At 53.5% G+C, this 24,659-nt stretch overlaps 1 protein-coding gene across 2 annotated transcripts in view; it reads left to right on the forward strand.

Moving 5' to 3' along the window:
- The window catches only part of COQ6 (coenzyme Q6, monooxygenase), a 59,982-nt gene that overhangs the window by 1,553 nt on the left and 33,770 nt on the right, over nt 1-24,659 (forward strand). For both annotated transcript variants that reach the window (XM_069735719.1, XM_069735716.1), the window contains exons 2-5: nt 14,236-14,391; nt 14,734-14,868; nt 14,947-15,005; nt 15,077-15,200. In XM_069735719.1, coding sequence (XP_069591820.1) covers nt 14,244-14,391; nt 14,734-14,868; nt 14,947-15,005; nt 15,077-15,200 — 466 coding nt within the window. In that variant the 5' untranslated portion in view covers nt 14,236-14,243. The remainder of the gene's footprint in view (nt 1-14,235; nt 14,392-14,733; nt 14,869-14,946; nt 15,006-15,076; nt 15,201-24,659) is intronic.

The following is a 24,659-nucleotide window of genomic DNA, read 5'->3' on the forward strand; positions in this document are numbered from 1 at the left end:
AGGTCACACTGCGAGGATGAGGCAGAGCGGGGCGGTGAGGCTGAGGTCACACTGCGAGGATGAGGCAGAGCGGGGCGGTGAGGCTGAGGTCACACTGCGAGGATGAGGCAGAGCGGGGCGGTGAGCCTGAGGTCACACTGCGAGGATGAGGCAGAGCGGGGCGGTGAGGCTGAGGTCACACTGCGAGGATGAGGCAGAGCGGGGCGGTGAGGCTGAGGTCACACTGCGAGGATGAGGCAGAGCGGGGCGGTGAGCCTGAGGTCACACTGCGAGGATGAGGCAGAGCGGGGCGGTGAGGCTGAGGTCACACTGCGAGGATGAGGCAGAGTGGGGCGGTGAGCCTGAGGTCACACTGCGAGGATGAGGCAGAGCGGGGCGGTGAGGCTGAGGTCACACTGCGAGGATGAGGCAGAGCGGGGCGGTGAGCCTGAGGTCACACTGCGAGGATGAGGCAGAGCGGGGCGGTGAGAGTGGAGGAGCGGGGCAGTGAGGAAGCAGAGAGTAAAGGAGAGCTGGGCAGTGACAGGGAGCTGAACAATGAGGAGAAGCAGAGAGTGAGGCAGAGCGGGGCGGTGAGCCTGAGGTCACACTGCGAGGATGAGGCAGAGTGGGGCGGTGAGCCTGAGGTCACACTGCGAGGATGAGGCAGAGCGGGGCGGTGAGCCTGAGGTCACACTGCGAGGATGAGGCAGAGCGGGGCGGTGAGGCTGAGGTCACACTGCGAGGATGAGGCAGAGGGGGGCGGTGAGCCTGAGGTCACACTGCGAGGATGAGGCAGAGGGGGGCGGTGAGCCTGAGGTCACACTGCGAGGATGAGGCAGAGGGGGGCGGTGAGCCTGAGGTCACACTGCGAGGATGAGGCAGAGCGGGGCGGTGAGCCTGAGGTCACACTGCGAGGATGAGGCAGAGCGGGGCGGTGAGGCTGAGGTCACACTGCGAGGATGAGGCAGAGCGGGGCGGTGAGCCTGAGGTCACACTGCGAGGATGAGGCAGAGCGGGGCGGTGAGGCTGAGGTCACACTGCGAGGATGAGGCAGAGCGGGGCGGTGAGGCTGAGGTCACACTGCGAGGATGAGGCAGAGCGGGGCGGTGAGCCTGAGGTCACACTGCGAGGATGAGGCAGAGCGGGGCGGTGAGGCTGAGGTCACACTGCGAGGATGAGGCAGAGCGGGGCGGTGAGGCTGAGGTCACACTGCGAGGATGAGGCAGAGCGGGGCGGTGAGGCTGAGGTCACACTGCGAGGATGAGGCAGAGCGGGGCGGTGAGCCTGAGGTCACACTGCGAGGATGAGGCAGAGCGGGGCGGTGAGGCTGAGGTCACACTGCGAGGATGAGGCAGAGCGGGGCGGTGAGGCTGAGGTCACACTGCGAGGATGAGGCAGAGCAGGGCGGTGAGCCTGAGGTCACACTGCGAGGATGAGGCAGAGCGGGGCGGTGAGGCTGAGGTCACACTGCGAGGATGAGGCAGAGCGGGGCGGTGAGGCTGAGGTCACACTGCGAGGATGAGGCAGAGCGGGGCGGTGAGCCTGAGGTCACACTGCGAGGATGAGGCAGAGCGGGGCGGTGAGGCTGAGGTCACACTGCGAGGATGAGGCAGAGTGGGGCGGTGAGGCTGAGGTCACACTGCGAGGATGAGGCAGAGCGGGGCGGTGAGGCTGAGGTCACACTGCGAGGATGAGGCAGAGCGGGGCGGTGAGCCTGAGGTCACACTGCGAGGATGAGGCAGAGCGGGGCGGTGAGGCTGAGGTCACACTGCGAGGATGAGGCAGAGCGGGGCGGTGAGGCTGAGGTCACACTGCGAGGATGAGGCAGAGCGGGGCGGTGAGCCTGAGGTCACACTGCGAGGATGAGGCAGAGCGGGGCGGTGAGGCTGAGGTCACACTGCGAGGATGAGGCAGAGTGGGGCGGTGAGGCTGAGGTCACACTGCGAGGATGAGGCAGAGCGGGGCGGTGAGCCTGAGGTCACACTGCGAGGATGAGGCAGAGTGGGGCGGTGAGCCTGAGGTCACACTGCGAGGATGAGGCAGAGCGGGGCGGTGAGGCTGAGGTCACACTGCGAGGATGAGGCAGAGCGGGGCGGTGAGCCTGAGGTCACACTGCGAGGATGAGGCAGAGCGGGGCGGTGAGGCTGAGGTCACACTGCGAGGATGAGGCAGAGCGGGGCGGTGAGGCTGAGGTCACACTGCGAGGATGAGGCAGAGCGGGGCGGTGAGGCTGAGGTCACACTGCGAGGATGAGGCAGAGCGGGGCGGTGAGCCTGAGGTCACACTGCGAGGATGAGGCAGAGCGGGGCGGTGAGGCTGAGGTCACACTGCGAGGATGAGGCAGAGCGGGGCGGTGAGGCTGAGGTCACACTGCGAGGATGAGGCAGAGCGGGGCGGTGAGCCTGAGGTCACACTGCGAGGATGAGGCAGAGCGGGGCGGTGAGCCTGAGGTCACACTGCGAAGATGAGGCAGAGTGGGGCGGTGAGCCTGAGGTCACACTGCGAGGATGAGGCAGAGCGGGGCGGTGAGCCTGAGGTCACACTGCGAGGATGAGGCAGAGCGGGGCGGTGAGCCTGAGGTCACACTGCGAGGATGAGGCAGAGTGGGGCGGTGAGCCTGAGGTCACACTGCGAGGATGAGGCAGAGCGGGGCGGTGAGCCTGAGGTCACACTGCGAGGATGAGGCAGAGTGGGGCGGTGAGCCTGAGGTCACACTGCGAGGATGAGGCAGAGTGGGGCGGTGAGCCTGAGGTCACACTGCGAGGATGAGGCAGAGTGGGGCGGTGAGGCTGAGGTCACACTGCGAGGATGAGGCAGAGCGGGGCGGTGAGCCTGAGGTCACACTGCGAGGATGAGGCAGAGTGGGGCGGTGAGCCTGAGGTCACACTGCGAGGATGAGGCAGAGCGGGGCGGTGAGCCTGAGGTCACACTGCGAGGATGAGGCAGAGTGGGGCGGTGAGCCTGAGGTCACACTGCGAGGATGAGGCAGAGTGGGGCGGTGAGCCTGAGGTCACACTGCGAGGATGAGGCAGAGTGGGGCGGTGAGCCTGAGGTCACACTGCGAGGATGAGGCAGAGTGGGGCGGTGAGCCTGAGGTCACACTGCGAGGATGAGGCAGAGCGGGGCGGTGAGCCTGAGGTCACACTGCGAGGATGAGGCAGAGCGGGGCGGTGAGCCTGAGGTCACACTGCGAGGATGAGGCAGAGCGGGGCGGTGAGCCTGAGGTCACACTGCGAGGATGAGGCAGAGCGGGGCGGTGAGCCTGAGGTCACACTGCGAGGATGAGGCAGAGCGGGGCGGTGAGCCTGAGGTCACACTGCGAGGATGAGGCAGAGTGGGGCGGTGAGCCTGAGGTCACACTGCGAGGATGAGGCAGAGTGGGGCGGTGAGCCTGAGGTCACACTGCGAGGATGAGGCAGAGTGGGGCGGTGAGCCTGAGGTCACACTGCGAGGATGAGGCAGAGTGGGGCGGTGAGCCTGAGGTCACACTGCGAGGATGAGGCAGAGCGGGGCGGTGAGCCTGAGGTCACACTGCGAGGATGAGGCAGAGCGGGGCGGTGAGCCTGAGGTCACACTGCGAGGATGAGGCAGAGCGGGGCGGTGAGCCTGAGGTCACACTGCGAGGATGAGGCAGAGCGGGGCGGTGAGCCTGAGGTCACACTGCGAGGATGAGGCAGAGCGGGGCGGTGAGCCTGAGGTCACACTGCGAGGATGAGGCAGAGTGGGGCGGTGAGCCTGAGGTCACACTGCGAGGATGAGGCAGAGTGGGGCGGTGAGGCTGAGGTCACACTGCGAGGATGAGGCAGAGCGGGGCGGTGAGCCTGAGGTCACACTGCGAGGATGAGGCAGAGCGGGGCGGTGAGCCTGAGGTCACACTGCGAGGATGAGGCAGAGCGGGGCGGTGAGCCTGAGGTCACACTGCGAGGATGAGGCAGAGTGGGGCGGTGAGCCTGAGGTCACACTGCGAGGATGAGGCAGAGTGGGGCGGTGAGCCTGAGGTCACACTGCGAGGATGAGGCAGAGTGGGGCGGTGAGCCTGAGGTCACACTGCGAGGATGAGGCAGAGTGGGGCGGTGAGCCTGAGGTCACACTGCGAGGATGAGGCAGAGCGGGGCGGTGAGCCTGAGGTCACACTGCGAGGATGAGGCAGAGCGGGGCGGTGAGCCTGAGGTCACACTGCGAGGATGAGGCAGAGCGGGGCGGTGAGCCTGAGGTCACACTGCGAGGATGAGGCAGAGCGGGGCGGTGAGCCTGAGGTCACACTGCGAGGATGAGGCAGAGCGGGGCGGTGAGCCTGAGGTCACACTGCGAGGATGAGGCAGAGTGGGGCGGTGAGCCTGAGGTCACACTGCGAGGATGAGGCAGAGGGGGGCGGTGAGCCTGAGGTCACACTGCGAGGATGAGGCAGAGCGGGGCGGTGAGCCTGAGGTCACACTGCGAGGATGAGGCAGAGCGGGGCGGTGAGCCTGAGGTCACACTGCGAGGATGAGGCAGAGCGGGGCGGTGAGCCTGAGGTCACACTGCGAGGATGAGGCAGAGTGGGGCGGTGAGCCTGAGGTCACACTGCGAGGATGAGGCGGAGCGGGGCGGTGAGCCTGAGGTCACACTGCGAGGATGAGGCGGAGCGGGGCGGTGAGCCTGAGGTCACACTGCGAGGATGAGGCGGAGCGGGGCGGTGAGCCTGAGGTCACACTGCGAGGATGAGGCGGAGCGGGGCGGTGAGCCTGAGGTCACACTGCGAGGATGAGGCGGAGCGGGGCGGTGAGCCTGAGGTCACACTGCGAGGATGAGGCAGAGCGGGGCGGTGAGGCAGAGCGGGGCGGTGAGCCTGAGGTCACACTGCGAGGATGAGGCGGAGCGGGGCGGTGAGCCTGAGGTCACACTGCGAGGATGAGGCGGAGCGGGGCGGTGAGCCTGAGGTCACACTGCGAGGATGAGGCGGAGCGGGGCAGTGAGCCTGAGGTCACACTGCGAGGATGAGGCGGAGCGGGGCGGTGAGCCTGAGGTCACACTGCGAGGATGAGGCAGAGCGGGGCGGTGAGCCTGAGGTCACACTGCGAGGATGAGGCGGAGCGGGGCGGTGAGCCTGAGGTCACACTGCGAGGATGAGGCGGAGCGGGGCGGTGAGCCTGAGGTCACACTGCGAGGATGAGGCAGAGCGGGGCGGTGAGCCTGAGGTCACACTGCGAGGATGATGCAGAGTGGGGCGGTGAGCCTGAGGTCACACTGCGAGGATGAGGCAGAGCGGGGCGGTGAGCCTGAGGTCACACTGCGGGGATGAGGCAGAGCGGGGCGGTGAGCCTGTGGTCACACTGCGGGGATGAGGCAGAGCGGGGCGGTGAGGCTGAGGTCACACTGCGGGGATAAGGCAGAGCGGGGCGGTGAGCCTGAGGTCACACTGCGCGGATGAGGCAGAGTGGGGCGGTGAGCCTGAGGTCACACTGTGGGGATGAGGCAGAGCGGGGTGGTGAGCCTGAGGTCACACTGCGGGGATGAGGCAGAGCGGGGCGGTGAGGCTGAGGTCACACTGCGGGGATGAGGCAGAATGGGGCGGCAAGGCTGTGGTTATGTTGCAAGGATGAGGCAGAGAGGATAGATGAGGCAGAGCGGCTCCATGAGCAGATTTGTTACATTAATCTGTTTGTGATTGGAGAGTCTTATGTGGGGGTCGCCATGATGAAGTAGCTGGGTATTCCCTATGGGAAGGTTAGACGTCTCCTCTCTGCCGCAGCACAGAGTGGGGAGAGGAGCTGTAGTGTTCTAGGCGGATTATCGCATGGACCATCTTAGGCTGGTTTCACATTTGCGTTTTTTTTTTTTTGCGGTAAAAAACGCAAAAAAAGCATGCGTTTTCCCCCCCTATATTTAACATTAAAAACGCATGCGTTTTGATGCGTTTTTGCAACGCATGCGTTTTTTCTCTGCATGCGATGTGTTGCAGAAATACAACATGTAGTAATTTTTGCGGCGTTTTTTTGCCGCACAAAAACCTATTGATGTCTATGTAAACACATGCGTTTGTTTGCGTTAAAAACGCATGCGTTTTTATTTAAAAAAAAAACAGAAAACACACTGATATGCCACCCCCCACCATAAAGGTGATAAAGGGATCCTAACACTAACCCTAAAGGGATCCTATCCCTACCCCTAACTCTAAAGGGATCCTAACCCTACCCCTAACCCTAATCCCTTTAGGGTTAGGATCCCTTTAGGGTTAGGGTTATGATCCCTATAACTAACTATTTCTGTTTATAGTGGGTTTTTTACTTTATTTTGATGATTGGCAGCTGTCACACATTTCTCAGCATGCGTTTAAAAAACGCAAACGCATGAAAAAACGCATGTAAACGCGTCAAAACGCCGCATTTTTTTTACCACATGCAAAAACGCATGCGTCAAAAAAACACAGCGTTTACATGCGTTTTTTCACCATGCCGTTTTTTTTAAAACGCATGCGTTTTGAAACGCAAGTGTGAAACCGGCCTTAGTGAGGGAAAACTTTTACCATGTAGATTCGCTGCGAGTCGTCCCAACATTTCAGTTGAAGCAGGACCGCCTGCTGCCGAGATTCTCCGTTCACACCATTGTGGCAAAAATCTTGACAAATGAGAGTAAAATAAACTAGTGCAGTATGATTGTATAACAGAGCCGCCCTTCAGTGCCCACAAATGTGGTGACCGGTCACAACCAAGCGTTTGAGAACAAAATTAAGGTTCTGAATCTTTCCCTAATTACAAATGCTGAAGACTTGCGTTATGGGCCAAATACTGGCCTTTTGTGTCCTGGGACGATCTGCCGACGTTTCTGCAACTACTGGTCTACTCTGTCAGTGTGATGTCAGAGGAGGTCGGCGACTCTCAGGAGGAGTACGGAGCATAGAGCGGGCTGCGCACTGATAGGACTGGTGTACGGAGCATAGAGCGGGCTGCGCACTGATAGGACTGGTGTACGGAGCATAGAGCGGGCTGCGCACTGATAGGACTGGTGTACGGAGCATAGAGCAGGCTGCGCACTGATAGGACGTGTACGGAGCATAGAGCGGGCTGCGCACTGATAGGACTGGTGTACGGAGCATAGAGCTGGCTGTGTACTGATGAGACTTGAGTATGGAGCATAGAGCCGGCTGTGTACTGATAGGACTGGCGTATGGAGCATAGAGTCGGGCGTGTACTGATGGGACTGGAGTATGGAGCATAGAGACAGCTGTGTACTGATGGGACTGGAGTATGGAGCATAGAGCTTGCTGTGTACTGATGGGACTGGAGTATGGAGCATAGAGCCGGCTGTGTACTGATAGGACTGGAGTATGGAGCATAGAGCCGGCTGTGTACTGATAGGACTGGATTATGGAGCATATAGACGGCTGTGTACTGATGGGACTGGAGTATGGAGCATAGAGCTGGCTGTGTACTGATGGGACTGGAGTATGGAGCATAGAGCCGGCTGTGTACTGATAGGACTGGAGTATGGAGCATATAGACGGCTGTGTACTGATGGGACTGGAGTATGGAGCATAGAGCCGGCTGTGTACTGATAGGACTGGAGTATGGAGCATATAGACGGCTGTGTACTGATAGGACTGGAGTATGGAGCATATAGACGGCTGTGTACTGATAGGACTGGAGTATGGAGCATATAGACGGCTGTGTACTGATAGGACTGGAGTATGGAGCATAGAGCCGGCTGTGTACTGATAGGACTGGATTATGGAGCATATAGACGGCTGTGTACTGATGGGACTGGAGTATGGAGCATATAGACGGCTGTGTACTGATAGGACTGGAGTATGGAGCATAGAGCCGGCTGTGTACTGATAGGACTGGATTATGGAGCATATAGACGGCTGTGTACTGATGGGACTGGAGTATGGAGCATATAGACGGCTGTGTACTGATAGGACTGGAGTATGGAGCATAGAGCCGGCTGTGTACTGATAGGACTGGATTATGGAGCATATAGACGGCTGTGTACTGATGGGACTGGAGTATGGAGCATATAGACGGCTGTGTACTGATGGGACTGGAGTATGGAGCATAGAGCCGGCTGTGTACTGATAGGACTGGAGTATGGAGCATAGAGCCGGCTCTTGGGGTCAGTTATTCACTGTTTAAATCAATGCCCTTTTGTTTGTGAAGTGACTTAAAATCTTAATATTTTCCATCTATTTTACTGAACCTTTAGAAGAAATGTTTTGTTGCTATAACTTTTCTCTTCATCATTGTCTCTGTGCTAATGTTATTAATCCCATGTGTTACTAACTCTCCACAGGCCCAGCACTGCATCTCCATTGATTGTTTATAGGTTGCAAACGTGATGTCACAATCTCAGCTCACATCACCGCTGCAGCCAAACTAGGCTCAGATGCTCATGCTATGGATTTTAGCATGGCTGCTGAGCCCAGCATTTGGTTGCAGTGGTGATGCTTAGTAGGATGGTGACAATCATCAGCACAGCAATGGTAATGCAATCACTGTACCGGGGAGGGGGGCGTATCAGATGATTCTGATATAGGTAGCAAGTGGGATTACTGCAGGAAACCCTAAGTGCTGCCTCAATAGGAGACTTTACAAAGAAAGGCAATGTCACTGACTGAAGGTGTGTGCTGCCAGGTGTATATGTGCTTGGTAAGAGCCGCTACAGGGCTTCATAAGCCTCAGGCCACGAGAGGGTCCTTGTGATCATTCTACCTATAAGTAGTCAGCATACACACTAACTCTAGAGACCCCAACATATCCCCAACCATCACACATTTCCACATACTCTGGAGATCAAAAACCCATCACAGACACATGTACCCTGGAGATCCCAAACCCATCACACACGTACCCTGGAGACACCAAACCTATCACACACACACACCCGTTCCCTGGAGACCCCAAACACATGTGCGCACACATACCCTGGAGACCCCAAACCTATCCCCCACCTTCACGCATTTCCATGTACTCTGGAGGCCACAAACCCATCACACATACTCTGGAGACCCCCAAACCCATCACACATACCCTGGAGACCCCAAATCCATCAAACACACATACCCTGGAGACCCGAAACCCATCACACGCTCACACGTACCCTAGAGACCCTAAACCTATCACACATGTACCCTGGAGACCCCATTCCCATCAAACACTTACACATACCCTGGAGACCCTAAACCCATCAAACACTCACGTGTTCCCTGGAGTCCCCAAACCCATCAAACACTCACATGTACTTTGGAGACCATAAATCCATCACACACATGCATGTACCCTGGAGACCCCAAACCCATTATACACATGTACTCTGGAGATCCCAAACCCATCACACACACAAGTACTCTGGATATCCCAAACCCATCACACACACAAGTACCCTTGGGATCTCAAACCCATCACACAGACACGTGCCCTGGAAACCCCAAACCCATCACACAGACCCCAAACCCATCAAACACTCACGTGTACCCTGGAGTCCCCAAACCCATCAAACACTCACATGTACTTTGGAGACCATAAATCCATCACACACACACACGCATGTACCCTAGAGACCCCAAACCCACATGTACCTTGGAGAACACAAACACACTTACTTGCAGACCCTAAACCCATCACATATATGTACCCTGGAGACCCCAAACACACAAACACGTACCTTGGAGATTCCAAACCCATGAAACACACACGTGCCCTGGTGACCCCAAACCCATCAAACACATACCCTGGAGACCCCAAACCCATCAAACACACACGTACCCTGTAGACCCCAAACCCATCAAACACACACGTACCCTGTAGACCCCAAACCCATCAAACACACACGTACCCTGGAGACCCCAAACCAATCAAACACTCACACGTACCCTGGAGACCATAAATCCATCACATACGCATGTACCCCGGAGACCCCAAACCCACATGTACCTTGGAGAACACAAACACACTTACTTGTAGACCCTAAACCCATCACATACACGTACCCTGGAGACCCCAAACACACAAACACGTACCTTGGAGATTCCAAAACCATGAAACACACACGTGCCCTGGAGACCCCAAACCCATCAAACACATACCCTGGAGACCCCAAACCCATCAAACACACACGTACCCTGGAGACCCCAAACCAATCAAACACTCACACGTACCCTGGAGACCATAAATCCATCACATACGCATGTACCCTGGAGACCCCAAACACACACATGTACCCGGGAGACCCCAAACCCATCACTTACATGAACCTTGGAGACCCCACACCCATCGCGCACACGTACCCTGGAGAACCCAAACTCCTCAAACACATGTACCATGGATATGTGTATATATTTGCGCTGGAGGTCCCAATTGATTTAAAAAACGAATATTGACAGGGCTGTCTACATAGGGTGATATTACTTGTACCGTGACCAAACAGTTACCCAATTGGCATATTATTTACCTTCAATTATGCGGTCTACACGATTTAGCAGGTATTCAAATGTATATACACGTGCTGCAGTCTCCCAAATGTATGCGCAGCAGTGACTTTTGTGAAGATGTGTGAGGAAAGGGTGTTAGACCTGTCCCGGCCGGTGACAGTCACCCCTTACCTCACAGGCGATGCTCCCGGATCTTCAGCGGTGAGACCGCGCTTCCTCAAGCAGGTTCCCGGCGATGATCCAGGATCTTCAGCGGTAAGACCGCGCTCCTACAAGCAAGTTGCCGGCGAGGTGCAGTGAAGCTGCAGGACCTCGCGTGACGTCACATGCACGTGATGATACACGTGATCGGCTGACGGAATGCACCTAGGACCAAAAGGCTTAATCCAAAGGATTAAGTCCTAGTTGTTTGTGTTTTTTACACTTTTACACCGGACATTTTGGTAGTTGTGTCCGTTTATTTGCAGCAGGGGGAAAAAAATTAAGAAATAACCCTTTGTGCAGCGCCCCTAGTTGGTTTTTATATTTTGGCACATGTACCATGGAGACCATAAATCCATCACACACGCATGTACCCTGAAGATCCCAAACCGATAACACACACATGTACCCTGGAGACCCCAAACCCATCAAACACTCACAGTACTCCGATGACCCCAAACCCATCAAACACGTAACTTGGAGAACACAACCACACTTACCTGCAGACCCTAAACCCACCACACACACGTACCCCGGAGACCCCAAACCCATCACTTGCATGAACCTTGGAGACCCCAAACTCATTGCACACACGTACCCTGGAGACCCCAAACCCATCAAACACACGTACCCTGGAGACCCCAAACCCAACACACACTTACATGTACCCTGGAGACCATAAATCCATCACACGCATGTTCCCTGGAGACCCCAAACCCATCAAACACACATATACCTTGGAGAACACAAACACACTTACCTGCAGACCCTAAACCCATCACACACGTACCCTGGAGACCGTAAACCCATCAAACACCCACAGGTACCCTAGGAGACCCCAACCCCATCAAACACACATGTACCTTCGAGAACACAAACCCATCACACACACACATACCCTAGAGACCCCAAACCCATCACACAAACACGTACCTTGGAGACCCAAAACCCATGAAACACACGTGCCCTGGTGACCCCAAACCTATCAAACATACATACCCTGGAAACCCATCAAACACACGTACCCTGGAGACCCCAACACACACTCACATGTACCCTGGAGACTCCAAACCCAACACACACTCACATGTACCCTGGAGACCATAAATCCATCACACACGCATGTACCCTGGAGACCCCAATCACACACATATCCTGGAGACCCCAAACCCATCACTTACATGAACCCTGGAGACCCCAAACCCATTGCACACACATACCCTGGAGACCCCAAACCCATCAAACACTCACACGTACCGTGGAAACCCCAAACCCATCAAACACTCACACGTACCCTGGAGACTCCAAACCTAACACATACACGCATGTACCCTGGAGACCCCAAACACGCACACGTATTCTGGAGACCCCAAACCCATCACTTAATGAACCTTGGAGACCCCGAACCCATCAAACACTCACACGTACCCTAGAGACCCCCAAACCCATTAAACATTCACGTGTACCCTGGAGACCCCAAACCCATCAAACACATACGTACCCTCGAGACCCCAAACCCATCACTTAATGAACCTTGGAGACCCCAAACCCATCACACACATGTACGCTGGAGACCCAAAACCCATCAAACAGTCACACGTGCCCTGGAGACCCCAAACCCATGACACACTCACATGTATCCTGGAGACCATAAATCCATCACACATGCATGTACCCTGGGAACTCCAAACCCATCATACGTACAAGTACCCTTGAGACCCCAAACCCATCACACATGTATCCTGGAGACCTCAAACCCATGTACTCTGAAGATCCCAAACCCACCCCTTACTATCACACATAAGTACCCTGGTGAAACCCATCCCCCACTGTCACACTATATCGGAGACTCCCACAGCCACCTAAAAAGTGTTTTCTGCCACCACCATCTTTGCTGCTTGATGTCCTTTTACCACAGGTGGCGCTCCTTTGCATCACACAGATCTACTGGCTGAATGCAGTCACAGCGTTTAGAAGCACAAGGGTCTGACCCCATGTAACCTGGCGTCATAGCTCCTTCTAGGATCTACAAAGTCCTGTGTGCAGAGAGCAGTCAATGAGCCATCATCACCTGGAGGGGAAAGGGGGACATTAGAATATTGAGGGACTGACGGAAGGTATCCGGTGGATGGCTCTTTATGCTGTGTAGTGACTGCAGCAGAGTTATTTTGGCTCTTTAGGCTGTGTAGTGACTGCGGGGTTATTTTGGCTCTCTAGGCTGTGAAGTGACTGAGAGGTTATTCTGGATCTTAATTCTGTGTAGTGACTGGGTTAATTCTAGCTCTTTATGCTGTGTAGTGAGTGCAGGGTTATTATGGCTCTTTATGCTGTGTAGTGACTGCGGGGTTATTCTGGCTCTTTGTGCTGTGTAGTGACTGCAGGATTATTCTAGCTCTTTATGCTGTGTAGTGACTGCAGGGTTATTCTGGCTCTTTATGCTGTGTAGTGACTGCGGGGTTATTCTGGCTCTTTATGCTGTGTAGTGACTGCAGGGTTATTCTGGCTCTTTATGCTGTGTAGTGACTGCGGGGTTATTCTGGCTCTTTGTGCTGTGTAGTGACTGCAGGGTTATTCTGGCTCTTTATGCTGTGTAATGACTGGGTTTATTCTGGCTCTTTGTGCTGTGTAGTGACTGCATTTATTCTGGCTCTTTGTGCTGTGTAGTGACTGCAGGATTATTCTGGCTCTTTATGCTGTGTAGTGACTGCGGGGTTATTCTGGCTCTTTATGCTGTGTAATGACTGGGTTTATTCTGGCTCTTTGTGCTGTGTAGTGACTGCAGGATTATTCTGGCTCTTTATGCTGTGTAGTGACTGCGGGGTTATTCTGTCTCTTTATGCTGTGTAGTGACTGCGGGGTTATTCTGGCTCTTTATGCTGTGTAGTGACTGCAGGATTATTCTAGCTCTTTATGCTGTGTAGTGACTGCGGGGTTATTCTAGCTCTTTATGCTGTGTAGTGACTGCGGGGTTATTCTAGCTCTTTATGCTGTGTAGTGACTGCGGGGTTATTCTGGCTCTTTATGCTGTGTAGTGACTGCGGGGTTATTCTGGCTCTTTATGCTGTGTAGTGACTGCGGGGTTATTCTGGCTCTTTATGCTGTGTAGTGACTGGGGTTATTCTGGATCTTTAGGCTGTCTAGTGACTGGGGTTATTCTGGATCTTTATACTGTGTACTGAATGCAGGGTTATTCTGCATCTCTAGGCTGTGTAGTGACTGGGGTTATTCGAGATCTTTATGCTGTGTAGTGACTGGGGTTATTCTGGATCTTTATGCTGTGTAGTGTCTGCAGGGTTATTCTGGATCTTTAGACTGTGTAGTGACTGTGGGTTTATTGTGGCTCTTTAGGCTGTTTACTGAATACACTGTTATTCTGGATCTTTCGGCTATGTAGTGACTGTGTGGGGATTTATTCTGGATCTTTAGGCTGTGTAGTGACTGTGGGGTTATTCGGGCTCTTTATGCTGTGTAGTGACTGTGGGGTTATTCTGGATCTTTATGCTGTGTAGTGATTGTGGGATTATTCTAGATCTTTATGCTGTGTAGTGACTGTGTGGGGTTATTAATGCGCTTTATGCTGTGTAGTGGCCCCTGCACCACGCCATTATTAATCCTGCGCTGACTGCTCTTTTTTTTTTTCCTGACAGGATCTGAGATGCCGCTTCCTTTGTGTTTGCCAGTGGTTCCTCGGTGCTTGGTTCCCCACCTTTGCCGGTCTGCTGCATCTTCTACATCCTCTGTGCTCTATGATGTCATCATATCTGGTGGGGGCATGGTCGGGTCAGCGATGGCTTGCGCCATAGGTGCGGGTGCATCTCTATACTTTACATGTTGTCCAGAGGGTTATAGAAAAGAATGAACTTTGCACAAACCAGGAAATCGTATCCTAATTCAGCACAGCACCGAGCATGGTGCATTCTGTGCGGCCCCAGCGCCGCCTCTGGTGCGGCCCCAGCGCCGCCTCTGATGCGGCCCCAGCGCCGCCTCTGGTGCGGCCCCAGCGCCGCCTCTGGTGCGGCCCCAGCGCCGCCTCTGGTGCGGCCCCAGCGCCGCCTCTGGTGCGGCCCCAGCGGCGTTGTCCCTGGTGCACTCTGACTTTGCACTCTTTACTGGTTGATATTAAAGTCCTTTTTCCACCTCACCAGGTTCTCATCCTCACCTGCGTCACAAGAGAATCCTTCTGCTGGAAGCTGGACAGAGAAAGGTGTGGGAGCCGCTGCCAGAGCAATTCAGCAATCGTGTCAGCTCCATCACCCCAGGATCAGCCACTCTCCTTAGCAGTGAGTGTAGAGCATGCAACACAAGGGTCTGCTCCTCCTGTGCAGCACTGACCCCTGCCCGCTGTTTTTTAACCACAGGCATTGGTGCTTGGGATCACATATGTGCCATGAGGCTGAAGCCAGTGAAAAGAATGCAGGTAAGACTGTCGACGCTATCGAGGATTATCGGACCATGTGTTCTTCCCTCCATTTGATGTTGTGCTCACAGGTCTGGGATGCCTGCTCGGATGCGCTTATCACATTCGATAATGAAGGGATGGCGAATATGGGCTACATAGTAGAAAATGATGTCATCACCTCTGCATTAACTCGCCAGCTGGACACTATGTCAGGTGAGCACAGAACGACCTGCTGCAGCCAATCCCTCCGAAATCACTGGAGATGTTGGTATAGCAGGGCACTACAAAAAGGTCAGAATCTGATCCATTCATGGAGGTCATGACTCGCACATGGTCTCTATAGCTGCCCACGTCTTACTGATGGTCTCTATAGCTGCCCACATCTCACTGATGGTCTCTGTCACGATAGTGTATAAAAATACCATGGTCTGAGGGATTTTTTTTAGAAAGTTCCATGGGTCCCCGACACACTGCCTAGGAAGCTTTCCTTCTCTGTCTTGGCCTGCAGGCAACTCCTTCCCCCCTGAATACAGCTGTAACTTGAAACTCCAGTGTGGGACTCTGCCCCCCCCCCCCCCTCGAATGCAGGAGTGTGTAGAAATCCTTTGTCTGAGAAAACCATATGCTCTCGTGCTCATGTACAACCTCAATAGAAAGGCATAACTTGACCATAATTAGTGACAGAGATATGGAAGTTATATATTTGGTATGTGCATCGGCCGGGCCATCACCCAGTGCGTTTCCCAATTTCCTGTACCCTTGGTATCCAAGAAACAAATTACAGCTTACTCCCGGTGCCTTGAGAGATCATGTTTAGTCTTAGTAGAATGCTAGTCACAAAATAAGATCAATGATAATTCCGTCATCGCTATACGAGGTTACATCCTGGAGCTATGAAGGATATGAATGTTCCATAACTCTGAGAAAACAGGAGTGCATTTAATAACTCAGCCCACTCAGTGATGTCACGACCAGATAGCATACCTTAACCCTGCTGAGTTGTGAGTCAGTCTTTGGCCAGGAAGAGAGCCAACAGCAGTTCTGCAAGCTGCTCTGGTGCACGCTGATGTTCGCCCATCCCCCACAGCACATGGGTTGCCATGATCTGAAATGATATGAACGAAATGTAAGGGTATGTGCACACGTTCAGGTTTTTTCGCGATAAAAACTCATTAAAAACGCATACATTATGCATCCTATCATTTGGAATACATTCTGCAATTTTTGTGCACATGATGCGTTTTTTTTTCGCGCTTTTCCCGCTATTCTATACATTTGGAAAAAATGCATCAAAAACGCGGAAAAAAACGCATGCAGATTTCTGGCAGAAATGTCCGGTTTTTGTCAGGAAAATATCGGATTTCTGGCAGAAATGTCCGTTTTTTGTCAGGAAAATTTCTGCCAGAAATCCTGACGTGTGCACATACCCTCAGTGGTTTTTTTCAACTTTAATCCCATTTTATTTCTAATTGTACTGTATATATGACTTGTCTACTTTTATAATATTCTTTTACCATTTGTAAACACTGCCTACCTTTTTCGGAGGAAAAAAAATATATAAAATTACTAGCTTTGTCTCTCCTTGCTCTATAACGAACTGTCACGTCCTCTGAAGTGAACTACGCTACTATTTTGGGTTGGCTCCGAACCCGTTACTATGTAAGAAATCGGAGCTGGTGACAGCGGATTTGTCCTGTGCGTTTGGGAGGCTTTGTAGCGACTGGCAGCGTTGATATTTATTGTTCCTGCTTGAGTGGGAGTAGTTCTATCGCCCTTGTTGTACCGTGCCCATTAGCCAGTACAAAGTAAGGCAGCCTTTCTGGCAACTAATTATCCTAGGTGCAATACCCAGACTGACCGGAGGGTAAGGGGGGTGCCAGAGAGCTGCAAGTTCCAAATTTAGATAAATCCCCTTCAGAAAGAACCAGGGGCAACCAAACAACCCCGGTTCATGACAAATTGATGAGAGCGGCGGGGATAATAAAGGTATCCTTCCCGTGAATCGTGACATATTGGTGTCAGAAGTGGGAGGTGTCAGAAGTGGGATCATAGAGCATTAGCGATCGGGTTTGAGCAATCATTCCTCACTAAAAACTTGCACAGTTCTTGAGAGGACTTTGCGCAAAAAAGTTTTGGAGAGCAAGCTCAGTGTTTTAGTCCGGAGACAATCGTGTGTATAGCGATTACCCCCTCCCTTTCTCTTTGTTTTTCTATCCTGTCTTTTATTTGGCAACCATTGCTATGCTGGGAGAAACCTTTTATAAGAAGCAGACCAAGGACACTCTTATTGCCTTGTGCATGTCGAAGCAGATTGACTCTGCGGGCAAAAACGAAAGCCAACTGGTCGCGGATCTGGTGCAATGGGAAGCCGCCCACGACCGCTCTCAGAGCCCAGTGGCCGCAGAAGCCAGCACAAGCGAAAATGGTGCTGCCGCAGAGTTTCAACTACTGAATGCTGGCCCTACTTGCTACCAGGGTGGGGTGGATTGGACCCAAACCTGCTGGCGGCCTTGAAACAACTTCCCGCTGAAGACCGTGATGGATGTCTGCAGCTGATCCAGCAATACCAGGAGGGAGCCGAGTGGCAAGCGGAGCGGGAGTACCAGCTGGAGTTAGCCGGACTCCAGGGGCCAAGGGCGTCCCAGTCGAGCGGCGAGTCAAGCAATGCTCAGACCCCTAAACCCCGGCCAGAGCACTTTCCTGTGATAGAAAAGGACAGGGACTTGGACACTTTTCTGAGGGCCTTTGAGAAGGCCCGCAGACAGTATAAGCTGCCGGATGGCGAATGGACCCGATACCTGACCCCAGGGCTAAGAGGCAAAACTCTGGAGGCGTTTGCTGCTCTCCCGCCAGACCAAGATGAGGACTATGAGGCCATCAAGCAGGCCCTGATAACAAAGTACCAGCTAACTCCTGAGGTTTACAGTAAAAAGTTCCGGAACCTCCAACGTGGCCTACACGGCAGTCATAGTGATGTGGTGCATGGACTCAGGACCCACTTTAGCCAGTGGATCCAAGGACTGTCAGTGACCACCTTCGAACAGCTGGGAGACCTGATGATCAAAGACCAATTTCTACATCTGTGCCCAGCTGAGGTGCGACAGTTCGTGATGGACCGAGAGCCCAAAGGCGCGGAAAAAGCAGCGCAGATCGCCGACGCCTATGAGGCTAACCATAAATCGGAAGTGTAGAAGCCAGTCACAGTCAGCTGGAGAAGGTAAGCCTGCAACCAACCCCAGTGCCCCTGCCAGCCAACTCACCAGAGGCCCTGTCCCTTTTGCCAGCAGCATCAGACCTACCACCGAAATTCGTCAGTGTTTTTCCTGCAAACGGACTGGTCATATCAGCGTCAACTGTCCGGAGAAGCAGAGGAACCCCCATGCCAAGGCTCCAGGGCCTAAAGCAGCAGTTCTTTTGGTGGGTGGGTCGGTTGGGAGGGTGTATGACAACGTGCAGCACGTCACCATGGGTGGCCATGTCGCTACAGACCTCAAGGACACCGGGGCTGAACGAACCCTCATCCGACCCGAACTGGCGGCCCCTGAAGAGATTATTCCGGGGAAAACCCTGACTGTCACCTGGATTGGGGGCTGTCCCCTGCCAATTGCCCCGCTGCATATAGATTGGGGTGCCGGGAGCGGGTGAAGGAAGTGGAGCTGGCCGATAAGTTGCCCACTGATGTTGTATTGGGGACTGATTTGGGGAGGATGGTTGCATATGTCCCTGACTCCCCTCCCCGATCGAATGCTGAAGATAGCGATGGGAAATTGCATGTGTTACCTGACAATGCTTAACCGGTTAATGATGTACCTGATAACCATTTTTCTGAAAATGCCGAGGGTAATACTTATGATACTGATGATGAAAATATGCCTGTCTTACATGCTAACCATTTATTTCCTAAGAATGATGTGTTCACAGGTGCAGGAGTACTCAGCCACGTCACACTGCGGGGAGGGATGGCTAAGGAACCCCTAAGGCTATGTGCACACGTTGCGGTTTTTACCGCGGAACCGCAGCGATTTTGATGCTGCGGGTCCGCAGCAGTTTCCATTGCATTTACAGTAAACATGTAAACCAATGGGAAACCGCAAACCGCTGTGCACATGCTGCGGGAAAAAACGCGCAGAAAAGCAGCGGTTTACAACCCGCAGCATGTCACTTCTTTGTGCAGAATCGCAGCGATTCTGCACACATAGAAATGCATTGATCCGCTTACTTCCCGCATGGGGCTGTGCCCACCATGCGGGAAGTAAGCGTATAATGTGCGGTTGCTACCCGGGGAGGAGGAGAGGAGACTCTCATCCAGGCCCTGGGAATCATATTTGTGGTAAAAAAAAAAAAAAAGAATTAAAATAAAAAATAATGATATACTCACCTCCCAGCGCTGTACGCGGCCGTACGGTCTCAGGTTTGCTATGCGAGCAGGACCTGCGGTGACGTCGCGGTCACATGACCGTGACGTCACGAAGGTCCTTCTCGCACAGCATCTTTGGAACCGGACCACCGCCTGCAGCACCGAGGAGATCGAGATGTCAGAGGGTGAGTATAACCTTTTTTTTTTTTTTTTTTTTTTTTTTTTTTTTTAACATTACTATTGATGCTGCATATGCAGCATCAATAGTAAAACCAGTGCAGGAGTAAAACCCGCAGCGGAAACCGCAAGACAAAACGTGATAAATCTGCAGGGATAACCGCAGCGGTTTTGCCCTGCAGATTTATCAAATCCGCTGCGGGAGAACCCGCAGGGACCCGAACCTACGTGTGCACATAGCCTAACAGGAGCTAGACATGGTGCTAAGGGAAATGGGGAGATGCATGGCAACCGCGAGGAAGTTGATGGCGTGCAACTGATCAGTGCCACAGAGGAAGGTAACTGCCCCATAAGTAGCACTGCTCCTGAGGTAATGGGGGTGGATGGGGAGGTAGTACCCATAGCAGCGCCGGCTGATGGGCCTGTGGAAATTCCCGGGGAGATGGCCTACGTAGCTGCTGTCACCCGTAGTCAGAGTGTCCGGAACACAGATAACTGTCTGCCTCTGGACCCTCCTCAGTCACAGGCGTGACTAAACCAGAGATGGACCCAGAGCAGGTCCAAGAGGGTTCCCGTGGGGAAGGGACCTTGACGTCACTTCTGGCTGCCTCCAGCCTGGAGTTCCAGGCTGCACTGCACTCAGATGCGAGCCTGGAGAATTTGAGACACCTCGAAAGATGCCCACCTCCGTGACTGATAAGGAGAGGGTGTTCTTGGAACGAGGGAGATTTTACCGGGAGACAGTACCTGGAAAATCCCAAAAGGAGTGGCTGAGGGAAAGACAGCTGATCGTCCCGTACCAATTCAGGGGTGCATTGTTGTTTATTGCCCATGAGATCCCACTCGCTGGATACTTGGGGCTCAGCAAAACTAAGACCCCGCTGTCTCAACATTTCTATTGGCCCAAGATGGGGACAGATGTGACAAACCACTGCCGCTTTTGTATCACCTGCCAAAGAGTGGGGAAGGCGAGACCTGCTCTTAAGGCTCCCCTGATCCCTTTGCCAGTGATAGAGGAGCCTTTCCAGAGGTTCGTGGTGACATTGTGGGCACGCTGGCCATCCCCAGCAGCTCTGGAAAGCAATACGCTTTCACCATGGTAGACTACGCTACCCGGTATCCAGAGGCAGTGGCTCTGTCCTCAACTAGAGCAGATAAGGTGGCGGATGCACTGTTAGCCATCTTTTCACGGGTAGGATTTCCCGGGGAGATGCTTACCGATCAAGGGACCCAATTCATGTCTCGCCTAATGGAGGCTCTCTATAAGAGAATGCAGGTGAAGTATCTGGTATTGAGTGCGTATCACCGACAGACCAATGGTTTGTGTGAGCGCTTCAACGGTACTCTGAAACAGATGCTACGCATGCTGGTTGAGACCCAAGGATGCGACTGGGAGTGGTACCTACCACAGCTGCTGTTCGCTTACCGAGAGGTTCCGCAGGCCTCAACGGGGTTCTCCCCCTTCGAGCTCCTACACGGTAGGCGAGTCCGGGGACCCCTTGGGTTGGTAAGGGAAAACTGGGAAGAGGAGCCGAACCCTTCTGAAGTGTCCCTAGTGGAGTATGTCATGCGCTTCCGTGACAAAATGCAGACCTTGATGCAGTTGGTGCATAACAACATGTCTCAGGCTCAGGCTGACCAGAAGGCCCGGGAGCTGACCTATCAGGTGGGTCAAAAGGTGTGGGTGTTGGTCCCCATACCAAAGGAAAGGCTTCAGGCAGCATGCAAAGGCCTGTACGTCGTCCACCAACAGCTCAACCCAGTCACCAACATGGTCACGCTTGACCACGCTCGGGGTAGGCGAATGGCCTTTCACATCAATATGACGAAGGCTCCTCACGAACGTGAACCCTGCATCCTACTGGTCTGCTGCCTGCCCGAGGACCGGGAGGAAGACCCCCCCTCTTGGACATGCTGGCCCAAGCCAAGGCCGGAAGGTCCATCGAGGACGTGGAGGTAAGCGCCTTGTTAACCGAACCCCAGCTGTTGCAGTTGCGGACCACTCTGGAACCCTTCCGGGTCGTGTTCTCCAACCGACCTGGAAGGACTGAGTTAGCAGTCCTCGAGGTGGACACCGGGAATCATGCCCCACTACGGCGAACACCCTATCTGATCTCCGACGAGCTGCAGCAGGTTATGCGCCAGGAGATCGATGAGATGTTACAGCTGGGGGTGATTCAATGGTCAAAGTGCACGTGGGCCTTACCTGTATTTCTCGTGCCAAAGAAGGATCGGACCACCCGGTTCTGCGTGGACTACAGGGGGCTCAACGCCATCACAGCCTCTGACGCGCACCCAATGCTGCGCATCGAGGAATTAATTGAGCAGTTAGCTGGCGCAGAATATCTGACCATAACAGATCTGAGTCGGGAATACTGGCAGATTCCCCTGAGCCCCAAGGCGCAGGAGAAGTCCGCCTTTATCACACCCTTCGGACTGTACGAGTCCACGGTCATGCCCTTCTGCATGAAGAATGCCCCTGCCACTTTCCAGCGGAAGGTCAACCACCTGCTTCAGGGACTGGAAAAGTATGCAGTGGCATACTTGGATGACATTGCCATCTTCAGTTCCTCCTGGGACGAACACCTGCAGCATATTCAGCAGGTGCTCAGGCGATTTCACCAAGCCAGTCTGGCTATCAAGCCGGGAAAGTGTCAGATGGGCATGAGAGATGTCCACTACTTGGGGCACCTTGTAGGCGGGAACGTCATAAAGCCAGAGCCTGGGAAAGTGGACGTGATTGCGTCCTGGCCCACCTCCAGGACCAAGAAGCGGGTGATGTCCTTCCTGGGCACTGCAGGGTGCTATAGGCGCTTCGTACAGAACTATAGTAGCCTGGCAAAACCCTTAACAGGCCTCACCAGGAAGAAGCTACCCCAAATAGTCGACTGGACCGACGGCTGTGAGGGGACCTTCCAGGCTTTGAAAACAGCCCTGTGCAACGCTCCCGTGTTAAAAGCAGTTGACAGCAGTTGACCGTTCCTGGTGCAGATAGACTCCAGCGAGTTTGACCTCAGTGCTGTGCTCAGCCAGTTTGACTTGAGGAACCAAGAGCACCCCGTGTTGTACCTGGCCTACTCCACCATCGAGAAGGACTGCCTGGCCATGGTCTGGGCCCTGCAACATTTTGCAGCCCTACCTGTCCGGTCGCACCTTCACTGTAGTGACAGACCACAACCCTCTGCGCTGGCTACAAGTCATGTGTGGAACCAACGGAAAGTTTCTACCCTGGAGCCTTGCCCTCCAGCAGTACGACTTTACAGTCCAACACAAAACGGGCAGGGAGCACGGCAATGCAGGTGGGTTGTCTCGCCAGGGCGAACGTGCCGATGTGTGCATGGAGGAGTAGCAAAAGGTTCTGCCTCTGTAGCGCCATCCAAAAGTGTGAGGTGGCACGAAAATGTAAAAAAATACCATGGTCTGAGGGATTTTTTCAGAAGGTAACATGGTTCCCAACACACTGCATAGGAAGCTTTCCTTCTCTCTCTTGGCCTGCAGGCAACTCCATCCCCTTGAATGCAGCTGTAACTTGAAACTCCAGTGTGGGACTCTGTGCCTCCCCACCCCCCTCTCAAATGCAGGAGTGTGTAGAAATCCTTTGTCTGAAAAAACCATGTGCTCTCGTGCTCATGTACAACCTTAAGGCTGTGTGCGCACGTTCGTGAACAAAACCAGACTTTTTCTGCAGGAAATCCACTCGCATTTTTGCGCTTTTTTTTTTTTTCAGATTTTTCTAGCTTTTTTTTCGGAGCTTCCCAATGCAATAATATAGCAGCAAAAACGCGAAAATCTGCAAAATTAGTGAACATGCTGCGTTTTTTTTTTCCCAGAAAAAAAGGCAGCATGTGCTCAAAAATTGCAGAATGCATTGAAATGATGGGATGCTTAATGTAAGCGTTTTTTTAGCAATTTTTCAACAGAAAACGGCCGAAAAAACTCGAAAAATCATGAATGTGTTCACATAGCCTAATAGTAAGTCATAACTTCATAACTTGACCCCAATTAGTGACAGAAATATGGAAGGTATATATTTGGTATGTGCATCGGCGGGGCCATCACCCAGTGCGTTTCCCAATTTCCTGTACCTTTGGTATCCAAGAAACGAATTACTGCTTACTCGCTATGCCTAGAGAGATCATGTTTGGTCTTAATAGAATGCTAGTCACAAAATAAGATCAATCATAATCACGTCATCGCTATATGAGGTTGCATCCTGGAGCTACGGTGGATATGAATGTTCCATAACTCTGAGTCCCTCTAAGAAAAGGAGTGCATTTCATAACTCAGCCCACTCAGTGATGTCACGACCAGAGGGCATATCTTAACCCTGCTGAGTTGTGAGTCAGTCTTTTGGCCAGAAAGAGAGCCAACAGCAGCTCTGCAAGCTGCTCTGATGCACGCTGATGTTCGCCCATCCCCCATAGCACATGGGTTGCCATGATCTGAAATGATATGAACGAAATGTATTTTTTTTTCTCCTTCGCCTCATTGGGGGACACAGACCGTGGGTGTATGCTGCTGCCAATAGGAGGCTGACACTAAGTGATACAAAAAAAGTTAGCTCCTGCCCTGCAGCATATACCTTCCTGCTCTCAGCTAACCAGTTCTTGCTTAGTGTCTGTAGGAGGCACATGGGTCTGGTTCAGACCCCATCGTTTTTATTTTATTTTTTACTTTTCTGTACATTTTTTATTTTTTAATTAACGTAGTGAAGGGGGCGACGGATCCTTTCAAGGTTCCGATCTCCCCCGAACCATCAACAGGCGAGAACGCGGAGTGTCGCCTCCCCGTACCCTCTCCTGCGACATGGGAAGCCATGCCTGAGCTCACTTCAGGGGCGACGGTTCTTTTGGGTCCCGATCTCCCCACACCAGCAACGGGCGAGAACATGGAGTGTCGCCTCTATGTATCCTCTCCTGGAGCCAGCCCTAATGCCGGACAACTGGCCCTGTCCATCCGGGGGCTGAACTCCGTGGATGTACAGAGGCTCCTTCTCTTCGGCGTCCGAGCAGCCCCCAATGTCCCACCACTGTTAAAGCGGATGGCACAAGGAGGCGGACGGTTCCTCTCCACCTCCCTAACAAAGGGATGATGGATTGAGGGTTATCGCTTTATCCCTGCACCGTCCACGCTGCAAT

The sequence above is a fragment of the Ranitomeya imitator genome, chromosome 1, assembly GCF_032444005.1.
Source record: "Ranitomeya imitator isolate aRanImi1 chromosome 1, aRanImi1.pri, whole genome shotgun sequence".
Classification (NCBI taxonomy): Eukaryota; Metazoa; Chordata; class Amphibia; order Anura; family Dendrobatidae; genus Ranitomeya; species Ranitomeya imitator.